General features: G+C 38.5%; 2 protein-coding genes across 5 annotated transcripts; one reads left to right on the top strand and one right to left on the bottom strand.

Annotated features, from left to right (window-relative positions):
• Positions 1-1380: 1380 nt before the first annotated feature.
• Positions 1381-21458, bottom strand: LOC128376768 (UTP--glucose-1-phosphate uridylyltransferase-like). The gene is made up of 10 exons (XM_053336618.1): positions 21214-21458; positions 18731-18846; positions 14362-14469; positions 8877-9062; positions 8315-8448; positions 7811-8108; positions 7523-7720; positions 6685-6927; positions 5938-6042; positions 1381-1760 (listed from the first exon to the last, which is right to left on the bottom strand). Exons 1-10 carry the CDS (start codon positions 21236-21238, stop codon positions 1653-1655), a joined length of 1521 nt encoding a protein of 506 aa, XP_053192593.1. The 5' UTR covers positions 21239-21458; the 3' UTR covers positions 1381-1652.
• Positions 2967-4661, top strand: LOC128376636 (E3 ubiquitin-protein ligase TRIM39-like). Of its 4 annotated transcripts, none has more exons than XM_053336435.1 (2): positions 2970-3651; positions 3775-4661. In XM_053336435.1, the coding sequence occupies exons 1-2, from the start codon at positions 2970-2972 to the stop codon at positions 4608-4610; spliced, it is 1518 nt and encodes a 505-aa protein (XP_053192410.1). In that variant the 3' UTR covers positions 4611-4661. The 4 variants fall into 4 exon arrangements, with proteins under 4 accessions (XP_053192418.1, XP_053192410.1, XP_053192409.1 ...); XM_053336434.1 differs by having other exon boundaries at positions 2970-3641; positions 3711-4661; XM_053336433.1 differs by having other exon boundaries at positions 2970-3196; positions 3233-4661.
• Positions 21459-22763: the final 1305 nt, after the last annotated feature.

The raw sequence follows: 22763 nt of genomic DNA on the forward strand, positions 1-22763 counted from the left end.
ACTGTATTACTGTCATTATTTTCTTCTTCCTCTTCACCTAAATTACTGTAGCATGTCTAGTATTTTCAAACGTCTCTCTAAAATATCTAATAGACAAATTATTCATCTGTATATTTCATTTGGACCCCTTTTTTATCGAAGTTAGTAATTCAAATTAAATATAAAAATGTATCTAATAGTGCTTAGCATCCCTTTATTAGTGTAAGCATGTATTTAAAAGTTGATAAGGAGCTTCAGCGTTCAAATGACTCCAATCATCTTCTATGTTTCAATGTTAGTGTTTTGTTACTATACTTCCACCACAGCTCAACAGGAAACACTAAGAGGGAATCTGATGATAAAAAGACTGTAAATGTGTCAGATATCTCTTGATATGACTAACTTACACTGCTGAAGCTGATTATCTACTTTAAATGTCTGTGTGGATTGTTTTTGGACTGTTTTGACCTCCCTGCCAAAATATGACTCGTGCTTTACTGTCGTTTTGTGGCCTTCAAAGTTGTAGTTATTTGTTCTCTCCACCAGATGGCGCCATTTAGCTGTATTTTGCCTACAGGAGAATGCAGTGTTCTCCGTCTGCTCGTCCTGCATTATGAAGCACAGCAGACCAGTGAAACATGTGAGGTTATCTAAAATGAGCTGGATGTGTTGGTATGGGTGGCAGAGATTAAATATAATATAACACACTGACATTTTTGGGGGGGAAACATTTATACACTAAGATTGCAGAGAGACGAGAGGAAGATAAATATGACGCTACAGCAGTTTAGTTTAACATAAAGACTGGAAACAGCGATCCTGTAGCAAAGTCAACCTACCAGCATCTTTTAAAACTCACTGATTAACACGTAATACTTTGTTTTATTAGTTGTTTTTTTAAACGTGATTATTATTACCTCCTGGAGCCTCCGCTGGTCGCTGGTTGGTGGATTTTCTTATTTTTTGGACAAAGCTAGGCTAACAGTTTCCATTTGTTTCCAGTCTTTATGCTAAACTGGGTTAAATTAAATTGTGATGTTAATATAGGCTACCGTAATTACTGCAGCTCAATCAAATCTGAACTAGTGCCTTTATACTACCGTAATTACTGCAGTAGCACAACTAAATGGCCCAGTTTTGTTCACTTACTCAAATTAAGTTAATTTGGTTGTTTTGATTAGATTTTTGTGTTTCTACTGTGGGTCAGTAAGGTATATAGTTACGTCAAGGTTATAGTTTTACTTCTGTTTGGTTTTTACATCTATTAATATTATTATTTTACCTTCTCAACATTTGAATTTTGATAAGATGAGTACGTGTGTTTAAAAAGGAGCATTGACTGTGGAATCGTAGTTGTGAAACTTCACCTAAAAACCCAAAAGAAACATGACATGACCAGACTCAGGTGACCCATATTGCACGTTTATTGACTTCAGAAAAAGACAAAGCAGTCGGCTCAGACTGTGCAGCGAGCGTTTGCAGTAACAGCGACTTTATTCCTGGAGAAAAACCTTCATGATGAGCTTCGTCACACGGAAAACAAACTGTGATTCTTTGTCTCTGTAACAGTCCCGCCGTTTCATCATCAGTGACGAGAGAAAAAAGGAAATCTCTCCGAGTCTCTTCTAGGTGCAGATGGCTTTGAGTGAGTGCGGTTTGTTTCCCAGAAGGCCTCAGTGGTCGAGGATCCGCAGGTTTCCTGAAACGATCTTGTTCTCCAGCATCGCTCCAGCGGGAATATCGATCCGGTCGCCGTGATTCGCTATAATGATGACGGTCCCCTGAAGACACAACACAGTTTCATTAAAGTCAATGAATATAAATAACTTAGTCAATATAAAAATACTTCATTACAGGTAAAAGTACTGCAGTATTATAGTGATGTAGTATGCAGTATTACAGTAAAAGTACTGCAGTATTATAGTGATGTAGTATGCAGTATTACAGTAAAAGTAGTGATATATTATTATATATGACATCATTAGATTATTAATAGTGAAGCATCAGTGTTAGAGCAGCATGTTACTGTTGTAGCTGCTGGAGGTGGAGCTAGTTTATGCTACTTTATATACAGTTAGCTAGTTTACACTACTTTATATACAGTTAGCTAGTTTATACTACTTTATATACAGTTAGCTAGTTTATATTACTTTATATACAGTTAGCTAGTTTACACTACTTTATATACAGTTAGCTAGTTTACGCTACTTTATATACAGTTAGCTAGTTTATACTACTTTATATACAGTTAGCTAGTTTATACCACTTTATATACAGTTAGCTAGTTTATACTACTTTATATACAGTTAGCTAGTTTATACTACTTTATATACAGTTAGCTAGTTTATCTCATAATAAACCTGTTAATGACAGGAAGGAGGAACACTGGAAAAACAAGACAGACAGCTTCAACGTCACTCTGCAGAAATGAAACTTAACATTAATCAGAGGACAGCAGAGCTGCAGTCGAGTCTCTCCACTTCTGTCCAAATATAAATTAATCATCAAGTCTTTCTCAACAACACAGCAGAGTCTCTGCCAAACACTGGTGAGTACAACTGATCATATTTAATGTTTCAACAACCAGCTTTAACACAGGAGACAGGAAGTTCATCTCTTTTCATTTCATACTGACACTTGTGAGATTGTTTACAGTATAACTGCAGCTGCTTTTACAGACTCAGTAAAAAACACTTTAAGTGTTTTTAAGTCTCTGTCAGTTCTCAGGACTTTTGTAAAGTGGAACTGAACCTCTGTGGTTTGGAGTTTAGCTTCACTGCTATTTCCTGATCTTTGACTATTTACTGATCACTTCCTACAGACACATTTCATTTCCTGTAGATGTTTCATATTAAAAGCTTTTCACCGGTGAACCAGCAGGACACTTTTATTGTGAAGCAGTTACAGGCACTATATTTGAACGGTAACCATCTTTTTTTAATCAAATACAATGAAATGTTCTTATCTTCTTTCACTCTACATGTGTAGATATGTCTGCTGCCAGCTGTCTGCTATCTGAAGATCAGTTTCGGTGCTCCATCTGTCTGGATGTGTTCACTGATCCAGTCACCACACCATGTGGACACAACTTCTGCAAAAACTGCATCAATCAACACTGGAACAGTAATGATCAGTACCTGTGTCCACTGTGTAAAGAGACTTTCTACACAAGACCTAAGCTTCACATCAACACTTTCATCTCTGAGATGGTTTCTCAGTTCAGACAGGAAGCTCAACAGAAAGCCAGCAGCAGCAGCTCAGAGCAACAAGCTGCCAAACCAGGAGAAGTTCTCTGTGACATCTGTACTGGGACCAAACTGAAGGCCCTGAAGTCCTGTCTGGTGTGTCTGACCTCCTATTGTGAGACTCACCTGGAGCCTCATCTGACAGCTTTAGGTATGAAAAGACATCAGCTGATGGACCCTGTGGAGAACCTGGAAGACAGGATGTGTATGAAGCACGATAAACCTCTGGAGCTGTTCTGTAAGACCGACCAGACATGTGTCTGCATGCTCTGCTCTGTTTTAGACCACAAGGCACATGGTGTTGTTCCTCTGAAAGAAGAATATGAAGGAATGAAGGCAGAGCTGGGGAAGACAGAGGCTGAAATTCAGGAGATGATCCAGAAGAGACGACTGAAGATTCAAGAGATCAAACACTCAGTTGACCTCAGTAAGGAAGCTGCAGACAGAGAGAAAGTAGAAGGTGTTCAGGTCTTCACCGCTCTGAAGGAGTCTGTTGAGAGAAGCCTGAATGAGCTCATTGAGACGATTGAAGAGAAGCAAAGAAGAACAGAGAAACAGGCTGAAGACTTCATCAAAGAGCTGGAACAGGAAATCTCTGAGCTGAAGAAGAGAAGCTCTGAGGTGGAGAAGCTCTCACACTCTGAAGACCACCTCCACCTCCTCCAAAACTTCCCGTCCCTGAAAGCTGCTCCACCCACCAAAGACTGGACAGAGGTCAGCGTCCGTCCATTATATGAGGGGACTGTGGTGAAAGCTGTGGCTCAGCTGGAGGAGACGCTCAGTAAACAGAAGAAGAAGCAGTTTGAGGCTGAGCTGAAGAGGATCCAGCAGTATGCAGTGGATGTGACTCTTGATCCTGATACAGCACATCCTGATCTCATCCTGTCTGATGATGGGAAACAAGTTTACTGTGGTGATGTGAAGAACAATCTCCCAGACAACCCAGAGAGATTTTCTCTTTGTCACTGTGTGTTAGGAAAGCAGAGTTTGTCTTCAGGCAGATTTTACTTTGAGGTTCAGGTTAAAGAGAAAACTAACTGGACTTTAGGAGTGGCCAAAGAGTCGATCAACAGGAAGGAGACCATCACACTGAGACCTCAGTATGGTTTCTGGACCATATGGTTGAGAAATGGAAATGAGTACAAAGCTAATAGTGGCCCTTCAGTCCGTCTCTCTCTGAAGTCTCGTCCTCAGAAGGTGGGGGTGTTTGTAGATTATGAGGAGGGTCTGGTCTCCTTTTATGACGTAGATGCTGCAGCTCTTATCTACTCCTTTACTGGCTGCTCCTTCACTGAGAAACTCTACCCATACTATAACCCCTGTCCTAATAATGATGGTATAAACTCTGCCCCTCTGATCATCTGTCCTGTCAATCAAACTGTCTGAGTAAATACCAGGATGCTGATTGATTAGAGACCAAAACTGATCAATTCTAAATGAAAAGATTAATTTTATTATGGTAACAAATGTATATTCAGCAGTAAAGTACAGTTTAAACTTATTGTCATCAGGATAATTAATATGTTTAAACTTTGCAGTTTTACTCTGTCTCTGCATATTTCAAATTCCTAATTTGTGCTCTTCAGTATATAAATTATTCTTCAATAAGCAAATACAAAATCTGGTTCATACATTGTCTGGTTAGTGTTTGAAAAGTTCACAAGTCCTATCACTGTTTCACTGAAATATTTAAATAATGAATGAATGTATCCATGCTGTGCTGACTGTGTGTAAAGTGAACAGGATTTAGTTAAAATCTGTTTTAAATGTTTTCACTAACTTCACGACATACAGGATGTTGATGAAGTTCTATTCTTACTATATACAGTTAGCTAGTTTCCACTACTTTATGTACAGTTAGCTAGTTTCGACTACTTTATATACAGTTAGCTAGTTTACCCTACTTTATATACAGTTAGCTAGTTTATACTACTTTATATACAGTTAGCTAGTTTACGCTACTTTATATACGGTTAGCTAGTTTACACTACTTTATATACGGTTAGCTAGTTTACACTACTTTATATACAGTTAGCTAGTTTAGTGCAGTGGTTCCCAACCTAGGGGTGGGGCCCCTCCAAAGGGTCAGCAGATAAATGTGAGGGCTGCTAAGATGATTAATGGGAGAGGAAAGAAGAAAAAACAAAGTTCTGATACACAAATGTGTTTTCAGTTTTTGGACTTTTTCTCTAATCTTTGATTTTTGTTGAAATATTGGATCATTTGAACATTTATTGAAATGAAAGCATGTGAGAAGTTTAGAGGGAAGAATCAGTATTTGGTGGAGCTGTTAACAACTCATAGACATCTGAAATGTGAGCCGACTACACACTGCTGACTGGTTTCATCTTTAACAATGTGTTGTATTTTAAAAGCTTGTTATATTATCCATTGTGTCAAATCTGCATCTGAAAAGTAACTAAAGCTGTTAAATAAATGTATGAAAGAGAAATACTGTTGAAGACTTTAGATAATCTGACGTGGTAATGGGACGATTTAACATTTTATAAGAGTTAATTACTAAACCACATCAGGCTCTCTGTGTGATATTAAAACCATTATAGCCTTACCTACAATTTAAAGCAACCTTTAAATGCAAATTATGTGTTTGAATATAAGCAGAGAAACTTGTAATTGCTTCTTTTGTGGAAAAATAAACTGGAGATTTTATGTAAGAATTATGTTTTACCGTCTTATAATTATAATTATATACCTTCAGAGAGACGTTCTTTCCGAAGGTGACGTCTCCCGACACAGTGAGGTGATCCAGTTCCAGCATATCTGGGATGTTTTCAAACCGAGCCAGAAACTGCTGAACCTGCAGGACGGAAAACATAATAATTAATCGTACGCCAATCGTACAGTTTGTTTATACCTAAGAGAAAATCCTAAATATGAGAAGATTGTAGGGCTGGGTGATTATGGCAAAAATCAAAATCACGATTCATTGAACGTTTAACCCCGATTGCGATTAATGAACGATTATCTCCACCCTTGATGAACAATGATTCTTTAGTTTAGTATTTTCCACTGCTGCCTTCACACATGAGGATCTTTAGGGAGGGAAAATAAAGATGTTTTAAGGTGTGACGCTGTGGTTAATGTCTAGTTTACTTGATTAGAACTATGTAAAGATCATGGTTTGAGTTCAAATGATCACTGGAGACAAGTTTTAAATTCCTTAAAGATATGCAGCCTTTGTTGTCATGGCAACAGTGAACACCACCATTAACTGACATGAGCAAGATTAAGTCAATTAGAGTTTCGATCGGTTTCGATTATTTGTCGATTAACTGCCCAGCTCTAGAAGATTGGTGAATGAAGAAGCTCTTGCAAATTTCTTGTACATCTGTGTGAATCTGAATGTTTCTAGCATGAGACCCGATGATTGCAAACTAAGCCGATCAGTAAGTGAAATATACCCGATAAAGACGGGTTGGTGTTGGTGGTCGTCGCTCACCTTGGTGAAGGAGCTGCCCAGCTTGACGTGCGGTGTGCTGGGGAACTCTCTGAGCCTGCTCATGGTGAGCGAGCCATTGTCCAGACTGTACAGGTTGGACATGACCAGCAGCAGGTCGGACGACGTCTTCACCGGCAGGAAGCGGCTACGCGGGACGTTCACGCCCAACACGTTGTCGAAGCTCTTGATGGCGGCGCCGACGGCCGTCTCCAGCTGGATGACGTTCAGACCGCCGTCCAACGTCTAGAAGAGAGAGAGAGACTTAAACTGATACAATTCTTTTATGTTCACGATATTTGTGCTTTTTTGCTCTTGTGTTTATTTATTTTGCCATTTAATACGAGCACTGCAACAACTCCATTAGTTACAAATTATAACCTTTTTCAGCCGGACTAGACTATTTTACTTTTAATCATTTTGAGTAATTTTTTTAAGTTGGTCATTCATTTTTGACTAAATGATTAATTGACTCATTTTCATTGTCATTTAATGAGCACAATCTTGAATATAACCACATTATCTGTCCAGAATTAACAACAAAACTACACTAATCCAATCAAACTTATTTTTTCCTGCAAAAACTGCAAATTTATCTGATTCCAGCTTCTTAAATGTGAATATTTTTAGTTTTTTTTAGCCCTCTGTGACAATAAACTGATTATTTTGGACTTTAGGAAAACTGTGATTGTCATTTTTCACCATTTTATAGACCAAACAACTCATTTAATTAATAGATAATGAAGATAATTGTTAGTTGCAGCCTGATTTTGTACTCTACTTTGTGAAGACCTTTGACATAAATGACATAAATAACTGTAAGTCGGTCTGTTTTTGTCACCTTGGGGTTGACGATGATCTCCAGGTCCATGGCGTTCTTCTCGTGCAGCCTCTTGATGGCCGGCAGAGAGATCCACAGGTTGTTAGTGTTGAAGATCTTGAACTTGGTGACGGACTTGAACTCGTCTACGTGAGCTTTGGGCACCTGAGCGATCTCCAGCAGCCTCAGGTGATTATCGTACTGGATCAGCGTACCACCCTGAACAGAGGAGAGGAGACGCTCCGAATATAAACATCCACAGATGAATGAAACCGCTAAAACCTAAAGAAGCTGATAAAAGATCGGCACCTTGACGTCGGCTCTGGTCTTGTCGGTGACTTCCATGATGAACTCGCAGCGTCTGTCGGCCGGCTGGCTCATCAGGTGATGGAGGATGAAGAGGTCGACGGTGGCGCCCAGGTTGTCGATGTTGGACACGAAGATGTACTCTTTGCCCTCGGCGATGAGTTTGTCCAGCAGGCCTGAGTTGTAGAAGCTGGTGTAGGTGTCACCGTGACCCGGCGGGTACCAGGCCTCCACGTTCTCCCCGTTCACCCGCATCGTCTTAGCGATCGGCAGCAGCGACTCCTTGTTGATCCTCGGATATCTGATGGGAGGGACAAAGATAAAAAAGAAGATGAAAGTGTTGTTTGGTCAGATGTTTAAAGATGAAATTAGCTTTGAGTGAATTGATTTTTAAAGCTTTTATTAAAATGAATTATATTTTTTTATTTATCCAACTGCAAAAAAGCTGATTTTAGGGTAAGAGTGCGTGTGTGTGTATGTGTGTCTGTGTGTGTGTGTGTGCCGTACCTGCTCTGGTTGAAGGTGTGGATGGTGACTCGGTGGTGTTTGTACTTCTGCAGGATCTTCTTCGTCTCTTCGTCGGTGTTGAACGAGTTCATGAGGACGAGCGGCACGTTGGCGTTGAAGGCTTTGTTCAGGTGCTGAGGACGAGGACAGAAACATAGAAGAAGAAGAAGAGGACAGAGACACAGAAGAAGAAGAGGAGGACATAAACATACAAGAAGAAGAAGAGGACAGAGAATTAGAAGAAGAAGAGGAGGACAGAGACGAAGAAGAAGAAGAGGACAGAGACACAGAAGAAGAAGAAGAAGAGGAGGACAGAGACACAGAAGAAGAAGAAGAGGAGGACAGAGACACAGAAGAGGAAGAGGAGGACAGAGACACAGAAGAAGAAGAAGAGGACAGAGACACAGAAGAAGAAGAAGAAGAAGAGGAGGACAGAGACACAGTTGAAGAAGAAGAAGAAGAAGAAGAGGAGGAGGAGGACAGAGACACAGAAGAAGAAGAAGAAGAGTTAATGTCAGCATGCTCCTCAGCGGTCTGAAGTCTTCCTGCTGTTGGTCTTTACCTCGATCTGCTGCACCGTCAGGTCCAGGAAGGTGTTCTCGTTGCGGACGCTGATCAGACTCTTGGGACCCTTGCAGCCCATGCTGGTCCCCAGACCACCGTTCAGCTTCACCACGGCCAGCTTGTTGAGGCAGGCGGCGATGTCATCGGGCAAACCTCTCAACTTGATCTTCTCGTAGGGATGAATCTGAAATAACGGAGCGAGAATACGACAATCAGAGACACACTCACTGCTTTTTAGTCATGTTTGAACTTTATTTAAAGTGATAAATAAGAGTTGGCAAGATGAGCAATTAAAATATGTTAATAGTTTTAAAAGCAGCACCAGGTTTTTTTAAAATGTACATTTAGTATTTTTGTTGGTTTTATATCATTTGAAATGATATTTGCACCATTTTTTACCAAAAGTAAGACTGAATGCTCCTGAAAATGTCAAATGGTGTAACCACAAAGTGTTTCTAAGGGAGCATATTTGCACTTTTTTGGTGTTAGTGTTGCCGTCACTTCAAACCAGGATACTATAGTAATATTATCATATTATATTATGTTATTGGTGAAATTGTTGGTCGTTTGGTCTATAAAATGTCCAAATATGGTTAAAAAAAAAAAAGAAGTGTATTATTGTTTCCCAAACACCCAAAATCACTTCCTCAAATGTCTTTATTTGTCCACAAATCAAAGATATTAACTGTCAAAGAGGTGAGAGACTAAAAGAAACCAGAACATAATTACATTTAAGAAACTGGAATAAGAGAATTTTGGAATATTTGATGAAAAAAATGAGCCAGAGTGATTCATAAATGATCAAAATAGTTGTTGATTAATCTTAAACTAATTGATAATGAACCTAGTTATTGTATCTCTAACCACAAACTGATTTAATGAGCAGAATCTGGAGGATAAACACATTATATGTCCAAAATGAACCTTTTTCACATATACAGCGCCTATAAAACAGCATCTGAATCTGTTTTCACTTTGACATTAAAGAGTTAAAGACAAATTATATTGACCATGAATCCATTTATTAAAGCACTAAAAGAGGAAAATATATAAATAATATAAATAAATACTTTTAATAGACACTGAAACATCTGGAAACACTTATTATATAAACCTTGTTAATAATATGTGAGCATCAGTGTGTTTTTATCTATTTATTAATTATTTTAAACAATACTTAAAAGATCAAATGTGAAGGTCTGTGTTCAGTGTAAATGTAACTGAGCAGTTTGCAAACAGGCGACTCTTTAACCTTTAAAACCACGACAGCAGCACATGACAGCGGTCTGACACACAGAAAGCTCATGTATTTATGGACTGTGTGTGTGTGTGTGTGTGTGTGTGTGTGTGTGTGTGTGTGTGTGTGTGTGTGTGTGTGTTTAATGGAGTAATCTATACTTTACACCACAGCGGTACTTTGACTCTCTAGTGTTTGTGTAACACTGCAGATAAAAACACAGTAATCCTCCTTTATTTCTTTCTTAACAGCAGCAGACAGTGTTTAAATATGTGATGTAATGTCTTCACTTTAATCACCATTAAAATACAGCTCAGGTATGTTTAGTTTAGTTTATGTTGCTAAAAGTCTTTGTTTTTGTTGCTTTAATGTTATTTATTAATATTATATTAATGTTTATTATCATGTTATTTCTGAAATTTCCTCCCAAACAATTTTAAAATATATTTTTGCTGGTTTTAGTTGTATATTTCTGTTTATTAGTTTTTAAAAAAGCAAAAATAGAAGGAACATCAATAAGAACAATAAATAATTAATTAATAATAAGTACAAAAGCAATAAAAAACAATGAATGATAATATACCTGAGATGTGTTATTAAAACTGAATAATCTAAAGTCGAGCTTTGTGCTGTGGTCATTTTTTTTTTCCATTTAAAAACTTTAATTAAGACTTGAGCTGTGTGGTTTAGTATGAGAGTTTATTAACAGCTACTAAAGAGTAATTCTCACTTTCCACCACTAGGAGGACCTGTAAGCTTGTGTAAACCACCTCCAATTTTTACTGCTGCCCTCAGCTACTTTGACTCGGTAGTAAGTTAGCCTGCTAGCTAGTAAATTAGCCTGCTAGCTAGCTGACTAGAGGGAACATGATGCAGACGAAGCAACACAAAAGTCCAGCGTGGTTTAAAAGCTTCCAGAAAGTAAAGGATAATGTTGTCAGGTGTGTAATATTTGGAGCAGAGTTGAGCTATCGTGGTTTCACACGGACAAAAAGCTGATGTCTGCTGTGACGGTTACTAAGGGAGACGGTTACTAAGGGAGACGGTCCTGACGCTAATCACCAAACTAGTACGTCAACGTTTATAACGGCTCCTCGAAAGTTTGACAAACGTCTCAGAGAGAAAACTAATGCTAAGTCTCTCATTGCTAACATGATGGTAAAGGACATATGCTCAGTGTTGTTTATGACGGGGAGAAAATAATCCATGTTATATTTTTAGGGATCTGTGAGCCTGTAAGATTTATTATTTTTAATGAATGTGTTTGTGTAAATAAATGAAGGCTGATTATCACTTAAATTAATAAAAGTTTGTGCAGTTGAAGCTTGTTGTTTGACACATGATCTATTTAGCTCCTGTGAATGTCGACATGCAGCGAATATTCGATCAGTCGTCTGTTAAACCTGCTGATTAGTCGACCCTGAAATAATGAGCTCATGCACATCTCTAATATAAATATATAAATATAAAAATATAAAAGTCGTAGAAATATAAACTCACACTTTTACACACTTCAGATTTTTAGAGATATGAAATAATTAACTTTAGCCAAAGATTAAGTTACACTAATGTCTCCTGTCTCTTTAACACCTTAGCAACCACCTTAGCAACCAAAGCTTCTGCGTAAACTAACTATAGTAGCAGGACTTCACTTCTTTTTCTCCTTCTTTACTCCAAATGTTCAACTTCTCAAAATCACATCTGTACATGTTGGAGCTGAATCACATCTGAGATATGGGAGTGGAAACGCCTTAGCAACCATCTTAGCAACCATCTTAGCAACCAAGGCTACAGAGCAGACAGCTGCTTTGTACATACGTTAAAGTTTTCGAGCTTTGGCCATGTTTAACATCTGATATCAACAACAAGCAGTCAGAAGATAATAATTTGAGTTGTTGCAGCTCAATGAACCTTCAGATTTTAGAGGTATGAAATAATTAACTTTAGTTAATGATTAAGTTACACTAATGTTTGGATAACCTACAAACATGACCGATACGATCAAACCGATCAGCTTCAGTCGTCAGGTTAACGTTACGTAAGACTAAATCAATAATCAGATACGACAGTTCAGGGTCAGCGTCAAGTCCGACGTCATGAGCTGCGTCCAGAGTCAAATGAGACCCTACGCACTCAATGTGGACTATCATTAAACACACCAGGCTATCTGCACTTTAAGAACAAAGTTAATGACGTTTAAGGAAAAAATAATATTACAATTAGACTGCTGTATAAACAGTTATGAGCAAAGAGGTGAGATTGTAAATTATAAATATATTATATTTTTTGTGGACTCAAATTGACCCCGTCTGTTTTGACCCTTCCTTCCTTCCTTCCTTCCTTCCTCTCTTTCCTCCCTTCCTTTTTTTCTTCCTCCATCAACCTTTCTTCCTTCCTTCTGTCCTTCCTTCCTCCTTACTTTGTTCCTACCTTCCTTCCTTCCTCCTTTCCTCTTTTCCTTTCTCTCTCTCCCCCGCCCTCCTTCCTTCTTTGCTCCCTCCTACGTTCGTTCTTTCCTTCCTTCCTTCCTCCTTTCCTTTCTCTCTCTCCCCCGCCCTCCTTCCTTCTTTCCTCCCTCCTACCTTCATTCTTTCCTTCCTTCCTTCCTCCTTTCCTTCCTCCCTTCTTTCCTCCCTCCCTCCTTTCCTTCCTTCTTTCCTTTCCTCCCTCCTTTCCTTCCTTCTTCCTCCCTTCCTTGACTCAAGGACAACAGGAGGGTTAAAATACATGAGGAAGACACTCTGGTACTTCATAAATATATAATTTATAGCAGAGCTGCAGATGTTCCTAATAAAGTGAGTGTGTGGGTGTGTATTTGTGTGTGTGTATATGTGTGTATCTGTGTGTGTGTGTATTTGTGTGTGTACGTGTGTACGTGCGTGTGTATGAGTGTGTGCATTTATGTGTGTGTGTGTATATATATATGTGTATATGTGTGTACGTGTGTATTAGTGTGTGTGTGTATGTGTGTGTATTTATGTCTGTATGTGTGTATATGTGTGTATTTATGTGTATATGTGTGTATTTATATGTGTGTGTGTGTGTGTGTGTGTATATGTGTGTGTATATGTGTGTGTGTGTATGTATTTATATGTGTGTGTGTGTGTGTGTATTTATGTGTGTGTGTGTGTGTGTGTGTGTGTGTGTATTGCATAAGTACTTTCTGTACATAGTGTTTCATTTTCTTTAATCAGACTTCATTATGAAGACTCACGAGTTCAAACGCCACGCTGGAGTTAAGGTCATTAGGCAGCTGCTGGGACTAGGTGGGGTAAAGTTGAGTCAGGGTGGGGGGGTAAGGAGGGTGGGGGGCCTCCAGCATGATTCGAAGGAGAGTCCAGGAGGGTCCCACAGGAGACAAATGTCACCGTCTGCCAGACCTCTCCTCCCTAAAAACGGGCTTTCGAATGCTGCGGCGGTCAGACTATTCTTAGTCCTAACCTTCACTCTGCCGGAGTATTTTGGGAACACCGAGGGAACGGACTGACTCTGTGTGTGTGTGTGTGTGTGTGTGTGTGTGCGTGCGTGCGTGTGTGAAATGTCACCATACTGATAGATAGCTGGCTTTAAGCGTGAATGTTCTCTGTACTCAGATCCGGTTTCTGCAGCTTGTCTCTGCAGCATGACGCTTGTCTCCGCTCTGTAGTAGCTGAAACATTTAAAGCTTTAAAGGAGCAATCCGTCACTTTGAGTCACGGGAAAGTCAGATGTGAGGGAGGATATCAGCTTTACCTCGACACGAGCTTCAGTTGCTTTTCAGACACTTACTATTGTTGCTCAACTTTGTCTCCATGTGGTTTAGTTTAAATTTAAGTGTTAAAATGTGAAAATAAATGTATGAATACTTAGACACTTGGACATTTTTACCATAATCCTCTAATATATTCTCTCTAAATGGATTAAAAGCAGAAATTTGATGCTGGGTCCACAAAAAAAGAATGTGTGAAGTTATTCATACGTTTATTTTCACATTTTAACGCTTTAAATTTAAACTAAACCTCATGGACACAATAAAAAAACGTGTTTTGTGGTTACACCATTTGACATTTTCAGGAGCATTTTTTAATTGATCATCTTGCCGATTCTTATTTATCACTGAGCCACATGAAGTTTCAGTCTCTTTTTCTGGGAACATAAGGCTTCCAGGTGCAATCAGTGACTTTGGGTGTTGCGTCACAGAGGATTTGCAACATGAGCTCTAGTAAACAGAGCGGTGCTGGTGTGATCGGTCGGTTCGGGTGCTTACCGAGTCCTCTGGCGGCCGGTGGATCTTGGCCCAGTCGACCGAAGGACCTTTGTGCTTCAGGAATCTGTGGAAGAGCTTCTTGAAGCCATCAAAGTCTTTTTTGCAGGTCTGAAGGAAACAAGAAACAAGTTTTCATGAGTCGAAAGAGAAATAATCACATCAAACCTCAATGACGAGGGTTAAAGGATGATTTAACTCATTTATTTGTCTTACTAGTTTTCAGCAGAAACAAGTAATAAACACAATGTGATGCTTATTTCCACATCCAGCAGTTTACTGATCAACATTATCATTCATTAGTTCATCGTGTTTCTGTCCATCTGCTGAATGTAAAGTCCAATATCCTCTCTCTCTTTTAGCTCTGTTTTTACTCTCCACCAGCTCCTGAGGGAAATATCTAAATGCTCCACTATGTTCACCAGCTAGTCTACTGATAACTGAGTCTGTTTGCTGTTTGGTGCTGAGCAGGTAGAGTACAGAGGCTTTTTCTCTAAAGACGACACTATGAGAGCAGCTGAGAGTGAACCGGGACAGTAAGGTTGCAGCCAGACATTTAACCAACGAGCTGAAACTCAACTATAAAGCTCTGTAAAGCTCAGAGAGGAGCTGCAGAGTCTCTGATAATTCTCTGTAGATTCATCAAACAGATTACACAGTAAAAACTTCAGGATTCAGCAGTGGAGGACTCACTTTAACCATCAGAAATGTTCTTCAGATTGTTAAAAACAGCTTTCGAAACTCTAACAAAACACTTTGCAGACATTTGAATTGGAAACTTTAAGAAATCAATCAGCTGGTCAGATTTGGTTATTTGAAACTCTTAATAAAGCTCCGTAAAGCTGCAGAGTCTCTGATAATTCTCTGTAGGTTCATCACTACGACACACAAACACATCACACACTGAAGATATTGATTAAGCTGCTTTAAGTTGCACAAACATCACGTTGATTTTAGGGTGATGATGTAATATTTGACCAGAAAGATAAAAGGTTAACAGGAGGCTGCTGATGAAAAGGGTCAAAAATAAACCCATAAATAAACATCCTCCCATTTTTAAAAATATGTATATTATAGTATTTTATTTATATTTATGTTTTTAACATTATATTTAAAGGATTTTTTTTTAAATGGACTTTTGTTGACTAATTTTTATGAATATTGAATCTATTTTAAACACATTTTATTCATAAAGTTATGATTGCTGTGAATCCATCTTTCCTAATAATTATTCATTAATTTTTCTTAGTTATATTACTTTATTTAAATGTTTTTATTTCTAATGTTATAGTTTTTTCTCTTGCATGCATTGACCTCAAATTTGTATTTTTTTGTTGTTGAAATTTGTTCTTTGTTTTTATTCATTTTCTTTATGTCACTTGTTCTGTCTTATTATCAACTGTGAAGCATTTTGAACTACATTAACCTTTATGAAAGCTGCTCCATAAATAAATAAATAAATAAAGATTGATTGAATTATTGATTGGTTCACCGCTCGTTCTTGAGTCATGAAATTCAAAAGTTCAAACATCTAAAGCTTCTTTAAACTACAGCAGCAGTTTTACTGTGATACTCTGCTGCTGCTGGATCACTAGTTTGTCTTTCTTATCTTCACGTTCACTGATTTTTGGTTGCTGTGTTTGTTAACTTGTGTGTTTTGTGTTTTTTTTCCCCTGCAGGACCTCGAGGTTGTTGCCTCCAGTTGGACCAGCAGAGTTCACATGATGCTGCCTGTCAAACGTTTAACACACAGTTAACTCTTCTCTGACTGAACTGTTGATTAGATTAATACACTCAGTCAGCACGTTTTCACATCTATAAACTGTTTATTCTACAGACTGATACATCGATCAGCTGAGAGTATTGGTTGATATCGGCCTAAAGGTTGGTCAATATATTTTAACTTTTTAACTTCCTGTAAGCAGCATTTTTTGCCTGTTTGATTCTTTTTATTCATTTGAGATACATGCTAGAAGTTAATATAAACATAGCACAAAAAGTAAGGAACTTTGTGTTTGGTAGAGTATTCTTTGTTGTAACAATGCTTCATGGCAATAAATCTCATACGGTTGGAAAGCCTGTTTATTTCCTAATTAAATGGAGCCACATTTGTAAGGAACATGCATCAGTGTGATGAGCAGCAGAGCTGAGTATGAGGGTTGCGTCCATGAAAAATTTGCTAAATCTTCTCTGCCAATGGCGAACAGCTTATTCTGCTATTGACTGTTGTTTGCTGTTGTTTGGTGGATTGGATGACTGAAGTCTGAAGAAACAAGACATATCGGCAATTTAACAATTTATTCATTTAACAAACAGGATTGTCAGTATTGTGAGGAAGAACCAAACACAGCTACAAAAGCCTGGCAGCTCTTCTTCATGCTGCTCACACACTGCTGATCCAAGCTGATCCCACAAGTGTTCAATGGGGTTGAGGTCAAGACTGCTGGCAAGCCGTTCCATCATCTCCACAACCAAACTGTGGAGGTAGTCTCTGATAAACCTGCTCTGTTGGGGCAAGTGTTGGCATCTTGGAGGATAGAGTTCGGTCCCAGACTGTGGAGATATGGGATTACCACTGGTTGCAGAATCTCATCTCCATATCTGTGTGCATTGAGATTGCCTCCAATGATAACAAGCCTCGTTTTTCCAGTGAGGCAATCTCAATGCAGAGAGATATGGAGATGAGATTCTGCAACCAGTGGTAACCCTTATATCTCCACAGTCTGGGACCAAACTCTGAGCAGGTTTATCAGAGACTACCTCCACAATTTGGGGCGTGGAGATGATGGAACGACCTGCCAGCAGTCCTGACCTCAACCCCATCAGCTTGGGTTTGTGCTGTTGGTGCCAGAGTGACCAACAAAACCACGTTGGCTGACCTGCGACAAATGCTGGTTGAAGAATGTGATGCCATCCCACAGCAGTGTGTGAGCAGCATGAGGAGGAGCTGCCAGGCTGCTGTGGCTGTGTTTGGTTCTTCCTCAAACTACTGACAATCCTGTTTGTTAAATTAATAGATTGCTAAATTGCCGATATGAAGCTAGCGAAAGTTCAGACAGGAAGTCCACCTTTTTGTTTGCTCACGTCTTATTTCTCATTCTTCAGTCATCCTGATCGTTCTCACAGCTCATACTGATCTCTGTCAAAGCTCATATTTTACTTGCTGTTATTTCTGGAGCATCAAGTGACACATCAGCGGTTCACATCACCTGGTCAAGCCTAACCAATAGCATGGTGACACACCTTCATTGTCAGCCTATCATATTGCAGCTGTGTTTTTAAATGTTCTCCTTCTCTGCTCAGGTGCTTTCTTGATGCTGTTTTGCGTGACCCACCACCTTCCCATCACCACCCAGATTCCTCAATGCAACACTTCATCAGCTGATCAGTTTCAGCCTCGAGATGACTTGTTGTGATTCGGACCGAGACTGATTGATCAAAGTCATCAGCCACCACCAGTGTCTGGACTCCATAGGAGGATCTATCATGCTGCTGCTCAGGATTTACGTCCGTCGATTCAAAAATTCTCCCTGCAGAGTCCAAGCACCAAAGACTTTGACAATACCTAATCATTAATATCATCTGCATTATTTTACTTCATTCTCTAGTCTCTCCTGATTGAAATGTCTTGTTTCGTCAGACTTCAGTCATCCAATCCACCAAACAAGACTCAATAGTAGAATAAACTGTTTGGCATCGGCAGAGAAGATCTGGCAAATTTTTCATGGGCCCTCATACTCAACTCTGCTGCTCGTCACACTAATGCATGTTCCTTACAGATGTGTCTCCATTCAAAAGGGAAATGAACAGGCTTTCCAACCGTATGAGATCGATTCCCAAGAAGCTTTGTTACAACAAAGAAATACTCTACCAAACACACTTTTTGTGCTATGTTTATATACGTGCAGATGTTTTCTGGTACATTTTTATTCGTAGTTATTTATAATTATTAAATTGCTTGTAAAGGTAACTATTTCAGTAAATTATCACGGCCTTCATTATATATCTTAGTAACCACATTTGAGGGATCATAACAAAAAATATGTGTTTATATTCTGTATGAGATTATCGGCCAATAAATTGATATCGGCTCCAAAAACCCAGTCTCAGTTGGGTTGTATCTATCTATCTATCTATCTATCTATCCATTTATCTGTCTATCAACCAATTATCTATCTATCTATCTATCTATCTATCTATCTATCCATCTATCTATCTATCTATCTATCAATCCATCTTTATACCTGCCTTTGTAAAGCACTTTTTAAAGAGCTATATAAATGAAATAAACTCAGGATTAACTTTACTCCTGTAAATAAACTAACAGTGTACTTCCCGCTGGGATTATAATCCGAGCTGCAGGTTTTCTCACCTCTGCTTCGGCCTTGTCGGCTGTGGCAATGAGAGACTCGAGCTCACGGTGCATCGAATCCTCGTGCTGCTGACAGAGCTTCTCCTGAAACTCTGTCATGTTGCCGCTGGTCAGATCTGCAAACACACACACACACACACACACACACACACACACACACACACACACACACACACACACACACACAAAGATTTAGTTTTCCTTCAAGAAACTGAACTGAAACTGCTTTAAGTGAAGAATCAGTTACAGTGGTTCAGTTCAATAATACAATGTGAAACTCCTGACTGACTTTTAACCCTTTATAAACACATTTAAACAGAAAAAACACTCAATATTTGTCATTTTTGTGAATGAAAAGCCCTTCTTATAGTTTTTACTGACTGTATTCTTCCTCCTCTTTTATGTGTTTAATTCTATATTTTATCTCTATTTCATGGTTTGACACTCTGCCACCCAGAAAGTCAAGTTCATCTCATTTAATTGTATTATATATATATATATGGATAAAAAAATAACTGGTTCCAGCTCCATTATGAACATCAGAGCCCAACGATACATCAGTAAACCAATATTATCGGAAAATTTAATAGAAAATTGTGCTTTTCAATGTTTTGATTGATGTAATACAGACCAACATTTACAGAAAGCACCTCTCTATTAAAGCTTAAACAGGCATAATGGTTCAATTTTTCACTTAAAAACATCGTAATATTAAAAGGTTCATTGATTACAGAAGCGTACTGCAAAAAAATCTGGTTTTTCTGAGTAATTTATTTTTCGGTCTGTTTTTTGAGGTAATTTTTTTTGTTTTCCAGAGTAATTTATTTTTATGCTTGGTTTTTCGGGGTAATTTTTTTCTGATTTTCTGAGTAATTTTTTTCTTTTCTGTTTTTCGGGCTAATTTTTTTTCTGCGTTTAGAGGACATTCAAAACATTGGACACATTCACTCTTTATACACTGGGAGATTGTCCTGTCTTTAAGTCATATAGATGGAAAGCCCATTCAGAGCTCCTGGACATAGCAATGTTTCTCCAGGATCAGCTGGACATAGATGGCATGCTCCATGGATACAAGATACAGGATGGATGTTCTCGAGAGACTTAGAAGTATCTCAATAATTCAGAGAAAAAATTACTCAAAAAAAAAGAAATAATTACCTCGAAAAACAGACCAAAAAATAAATTACTGATAAACATGTTATTACAGAGTTTACATGTCGTGTTAAATATCTAACCGGCTGGTTTTAGAACAGCTGGAGCTTCTCTTTAAAACCAACAGCTGACATTGAAGTGGAGCTCATTATCTGTTCATTGACGCCTTCCTTAAGTGAGGATTGAATGTTTGTTTTTACGTCATGATGAATTTAACACAAACTCTTCTAAAAGCTGAAAGTAAGTCGGACTTTAACTTCTTAGAAACAGCTGTGATATTTAACAGACTATCAGTGTACTTATTAACAATTAAACAAACAGAGAAAACATCCCCAAAATCTGTTCAAATCTGACTAAAAGTTGTTTTTTTTCTATAAAATAATCAAATAAATGGGTCATATTACCCTCTGAACAGTGTGTAAAGGGTTAAATTACTTTTTTAAACTTGTTTCTATAAACCATTTTATAAATTTGCCTCATTAACTGAAGAATATTGTTTGTTTTCCAAGTTAATTTTACACATTTTTAAGAGTTTCTAAAGTTCAGATGCTCCCTCAATGAACTCATTTTGACTAAAACATATAATAACGTAATATTAAAAGTCAGATTCAATAAGATAATCATGTTATTACAGGGTTTAAATGTTGTGTTAAATAGCTAACCGGCTGGTTTTAAAACAGCTGGAGCTTCTCTTTAAAACCAACAGCTGGCATTAAAGCTCATTAGCTGTTAATTGAAACTTTTACTAAATATTATGATGAAAACGTATAAAAACATAACAGATTCTTTTACAGACCATGAAGGTTTGAACATATTTATTACACTTGTAATGTTTAATAGTCTCATATTGTCATTATAACCATTTTATTGAGTATTGATTGTTTTCTAAGTGAATTTAACACATTTTTTAAGAGTGTTAAGTTCAGATGCTGCAAAATAAACAATAAGAAACCTCTTAAATAAAGATTAAATGGTTCAATTTCTTACTAAAACCTATAACGTAGTATTAAAAGTCAGATTCAATGAGACAAACATGTTGTTATTGGAGTTTAAATGTGTTAAATATCTTCCAGGCTGGTTTTAAAACAGCTGGAGTCAACAGTCTGCATCCTGAGTTAATCAACAACTTCATTTCTTTTTAAGGATTTAATGGGTTTTTTATGCGTTATAATGATTTTAACACAAACTCTTCTGAGAACTGAAAGCATGTTGGACTTTAACCTGTTAAAAACCAGTGTGAGAAGAGTCTCAGCAGCTGTGAAAAATCAGCAAATTACTTATTAACATTTAAACAAACAGAGAAAAAGTCCCGAAATCTGTCCGAAACTTACCGTCTACAGTTAGTCTGATAGACATTTTTAACCTCCAGATGTTTAACGATAAGTGACAGTGATAATTAAAGGTCTGCAGACAGGAAGCAGAAGCAGCGGTGGCGTTGGGTTGTTGGGTTTTAGGTGACGGGCAGTGAGTCCATGAGTTTGTTAAAAAAAGTGAAATAAATGTTCCCGAGAGTCGGAGCAGCAGCCGTCAGAGAACAACAGGCGTCCTCCTCATCCTCAGCTCAGAGGAAGAGCGGAGTTCTGCAACTCCTCCGACTCTGAGTCCGACACAAGGCCTGCCCACACACACACACACACACACCAATCACAGAGGGAGTGTGTGTGTGTGTGTGTGTGTGTGTGTATTGTGTGTGTCCAGCCCACTCGAGGGTCTGACACTATGATCCTGAGACACTAAACAAACAACTAGAGCTGAAACAGTGAGCTAGTTATTATCACTCAGTTGATCCACAGACACTTCATTAAGATCCGATTAATTAAAATCCTCCAGCTGTTTGAAACTGTTTTGTTTTATGAAGTGGCATGAAGTAGCATGAAGTGACGTGAAGTGGCACATTTCACTACAAAAAAGCAGTTAAAATCTAATCTAACTATATCTACTGTCTCTAAAATAAGTGGCGTGAAGTGACATGAAGTGACGTGAAATGCAGTGAGGTGGTGTAATGTGGCCTGAAGTGACGTGAAGTGGCATGAAGTGACGTGATGTGACCTGAAGTGACGTGATGTGACCTGAAGTGACGTGAAGTGGCATGAAGTGACGTGAAGTGGCATGAAGTGACGTAAAGTGGGATAAAGTGACATAAAGTGACATGAAGTGGCATGAAGCGACATTAAGTGGCATGAAGTGGCATTAAGTGACATGAAGTGCCATGAAGTGATGTGAAGTGACATGAAGTGACATAAAGTGGCATGAAGTGACGTAAACTGGCATGATGTGACGTGAGGTGGCATGAAGTGACGTGAAGTGGCGTGAAGTGACGTGAAGTGGCATGAAGTGACGTGAAGAGGCATGAAGTGGCATGAAGTGACATGAAGTGGCATGAAGTGACATAAAGTGACATAAAGTGACGTGAAGTGACATAAAGTGATGTGAAGTGACATAAAGTGACATAAAGTGACGTGAAGTGACATAAAGTGACATGAAGTGACGTGAAGTGACATGAAGTGACGTGAAGCGGTATGAAGTGCCGTGAAGCGGCATGAAGTGACATAAAGTGACATAAAGTGACGTGAAGTGACATAAAGTGATGTGAAGTGACATAAAGTGACATAAAGTGACATGAAGTGACGTGAAGCGGCATGAAGTGACGTGAAGCGGCATGAAGTGCCGTGAAGCGGCATGAAGTGACATAAAGTGACGTGAGGTGGCGTAAAGTGACGTGAAGTGACGTGAAGTGGTGTAAAGTGGTACATTTCAGTACAAAAAAGCAGCTAAAATCTAATCTAACTATATCTACTGTCTCTAAAATAAGAGGCATGAAGCAGCGTAACGAGGCGCCACAAATACTTACAGAAAAGTATTTCACTATAAAAAGCTCTGA

This window comes from Scomber japonicus, chromosome 2, assembly GCF_027409825.1.
Source record: "Scomber japonicus isolate fScoJap1 chromosome 2, fScoJap1.pri, whole genome shotgun sequence".
Lineage (NCBI taxonomy): Eukaryota > Metazoa > Chordata > Actinopteri > Scombriformes > Scombridae > Scomber > Scomber japonicus.

What these genes read in the sequence shown, in the direction of transcription:
- LOC128376636 (XM_053336443.1), top strand. Translation starts at nt 2,970, where the DNA reads ATGTCTGCTGCCAGCTGTCTGCTATCTGAAGATCAGTTTCGGTGCTCC.
- LOC128376768 (XM_053336618.1), bottom strand. Translation starts at nt 21,238, where the DNA reads ATGTCTATCAGACTAACTGTAGACG. An exon ending in TATCAGACTAACTGTAGACG is followed by an intron (nt 18,847 to 21,213) that starts GTAAGTTTCGGA and finishes GTGTGTTTGCAG; the next exon opens with ATCTGACCAGCGGCAACATG. An exon ending in TGGGCAGCTCCTTCACCAAG is followed by an intron (nt 6,043 to 6,684) that starts GTGAGCGACGAC and finishes TCCGTCCTGCAG; the next exon opens with GTTCAGCAGTTTCTGGCTCG.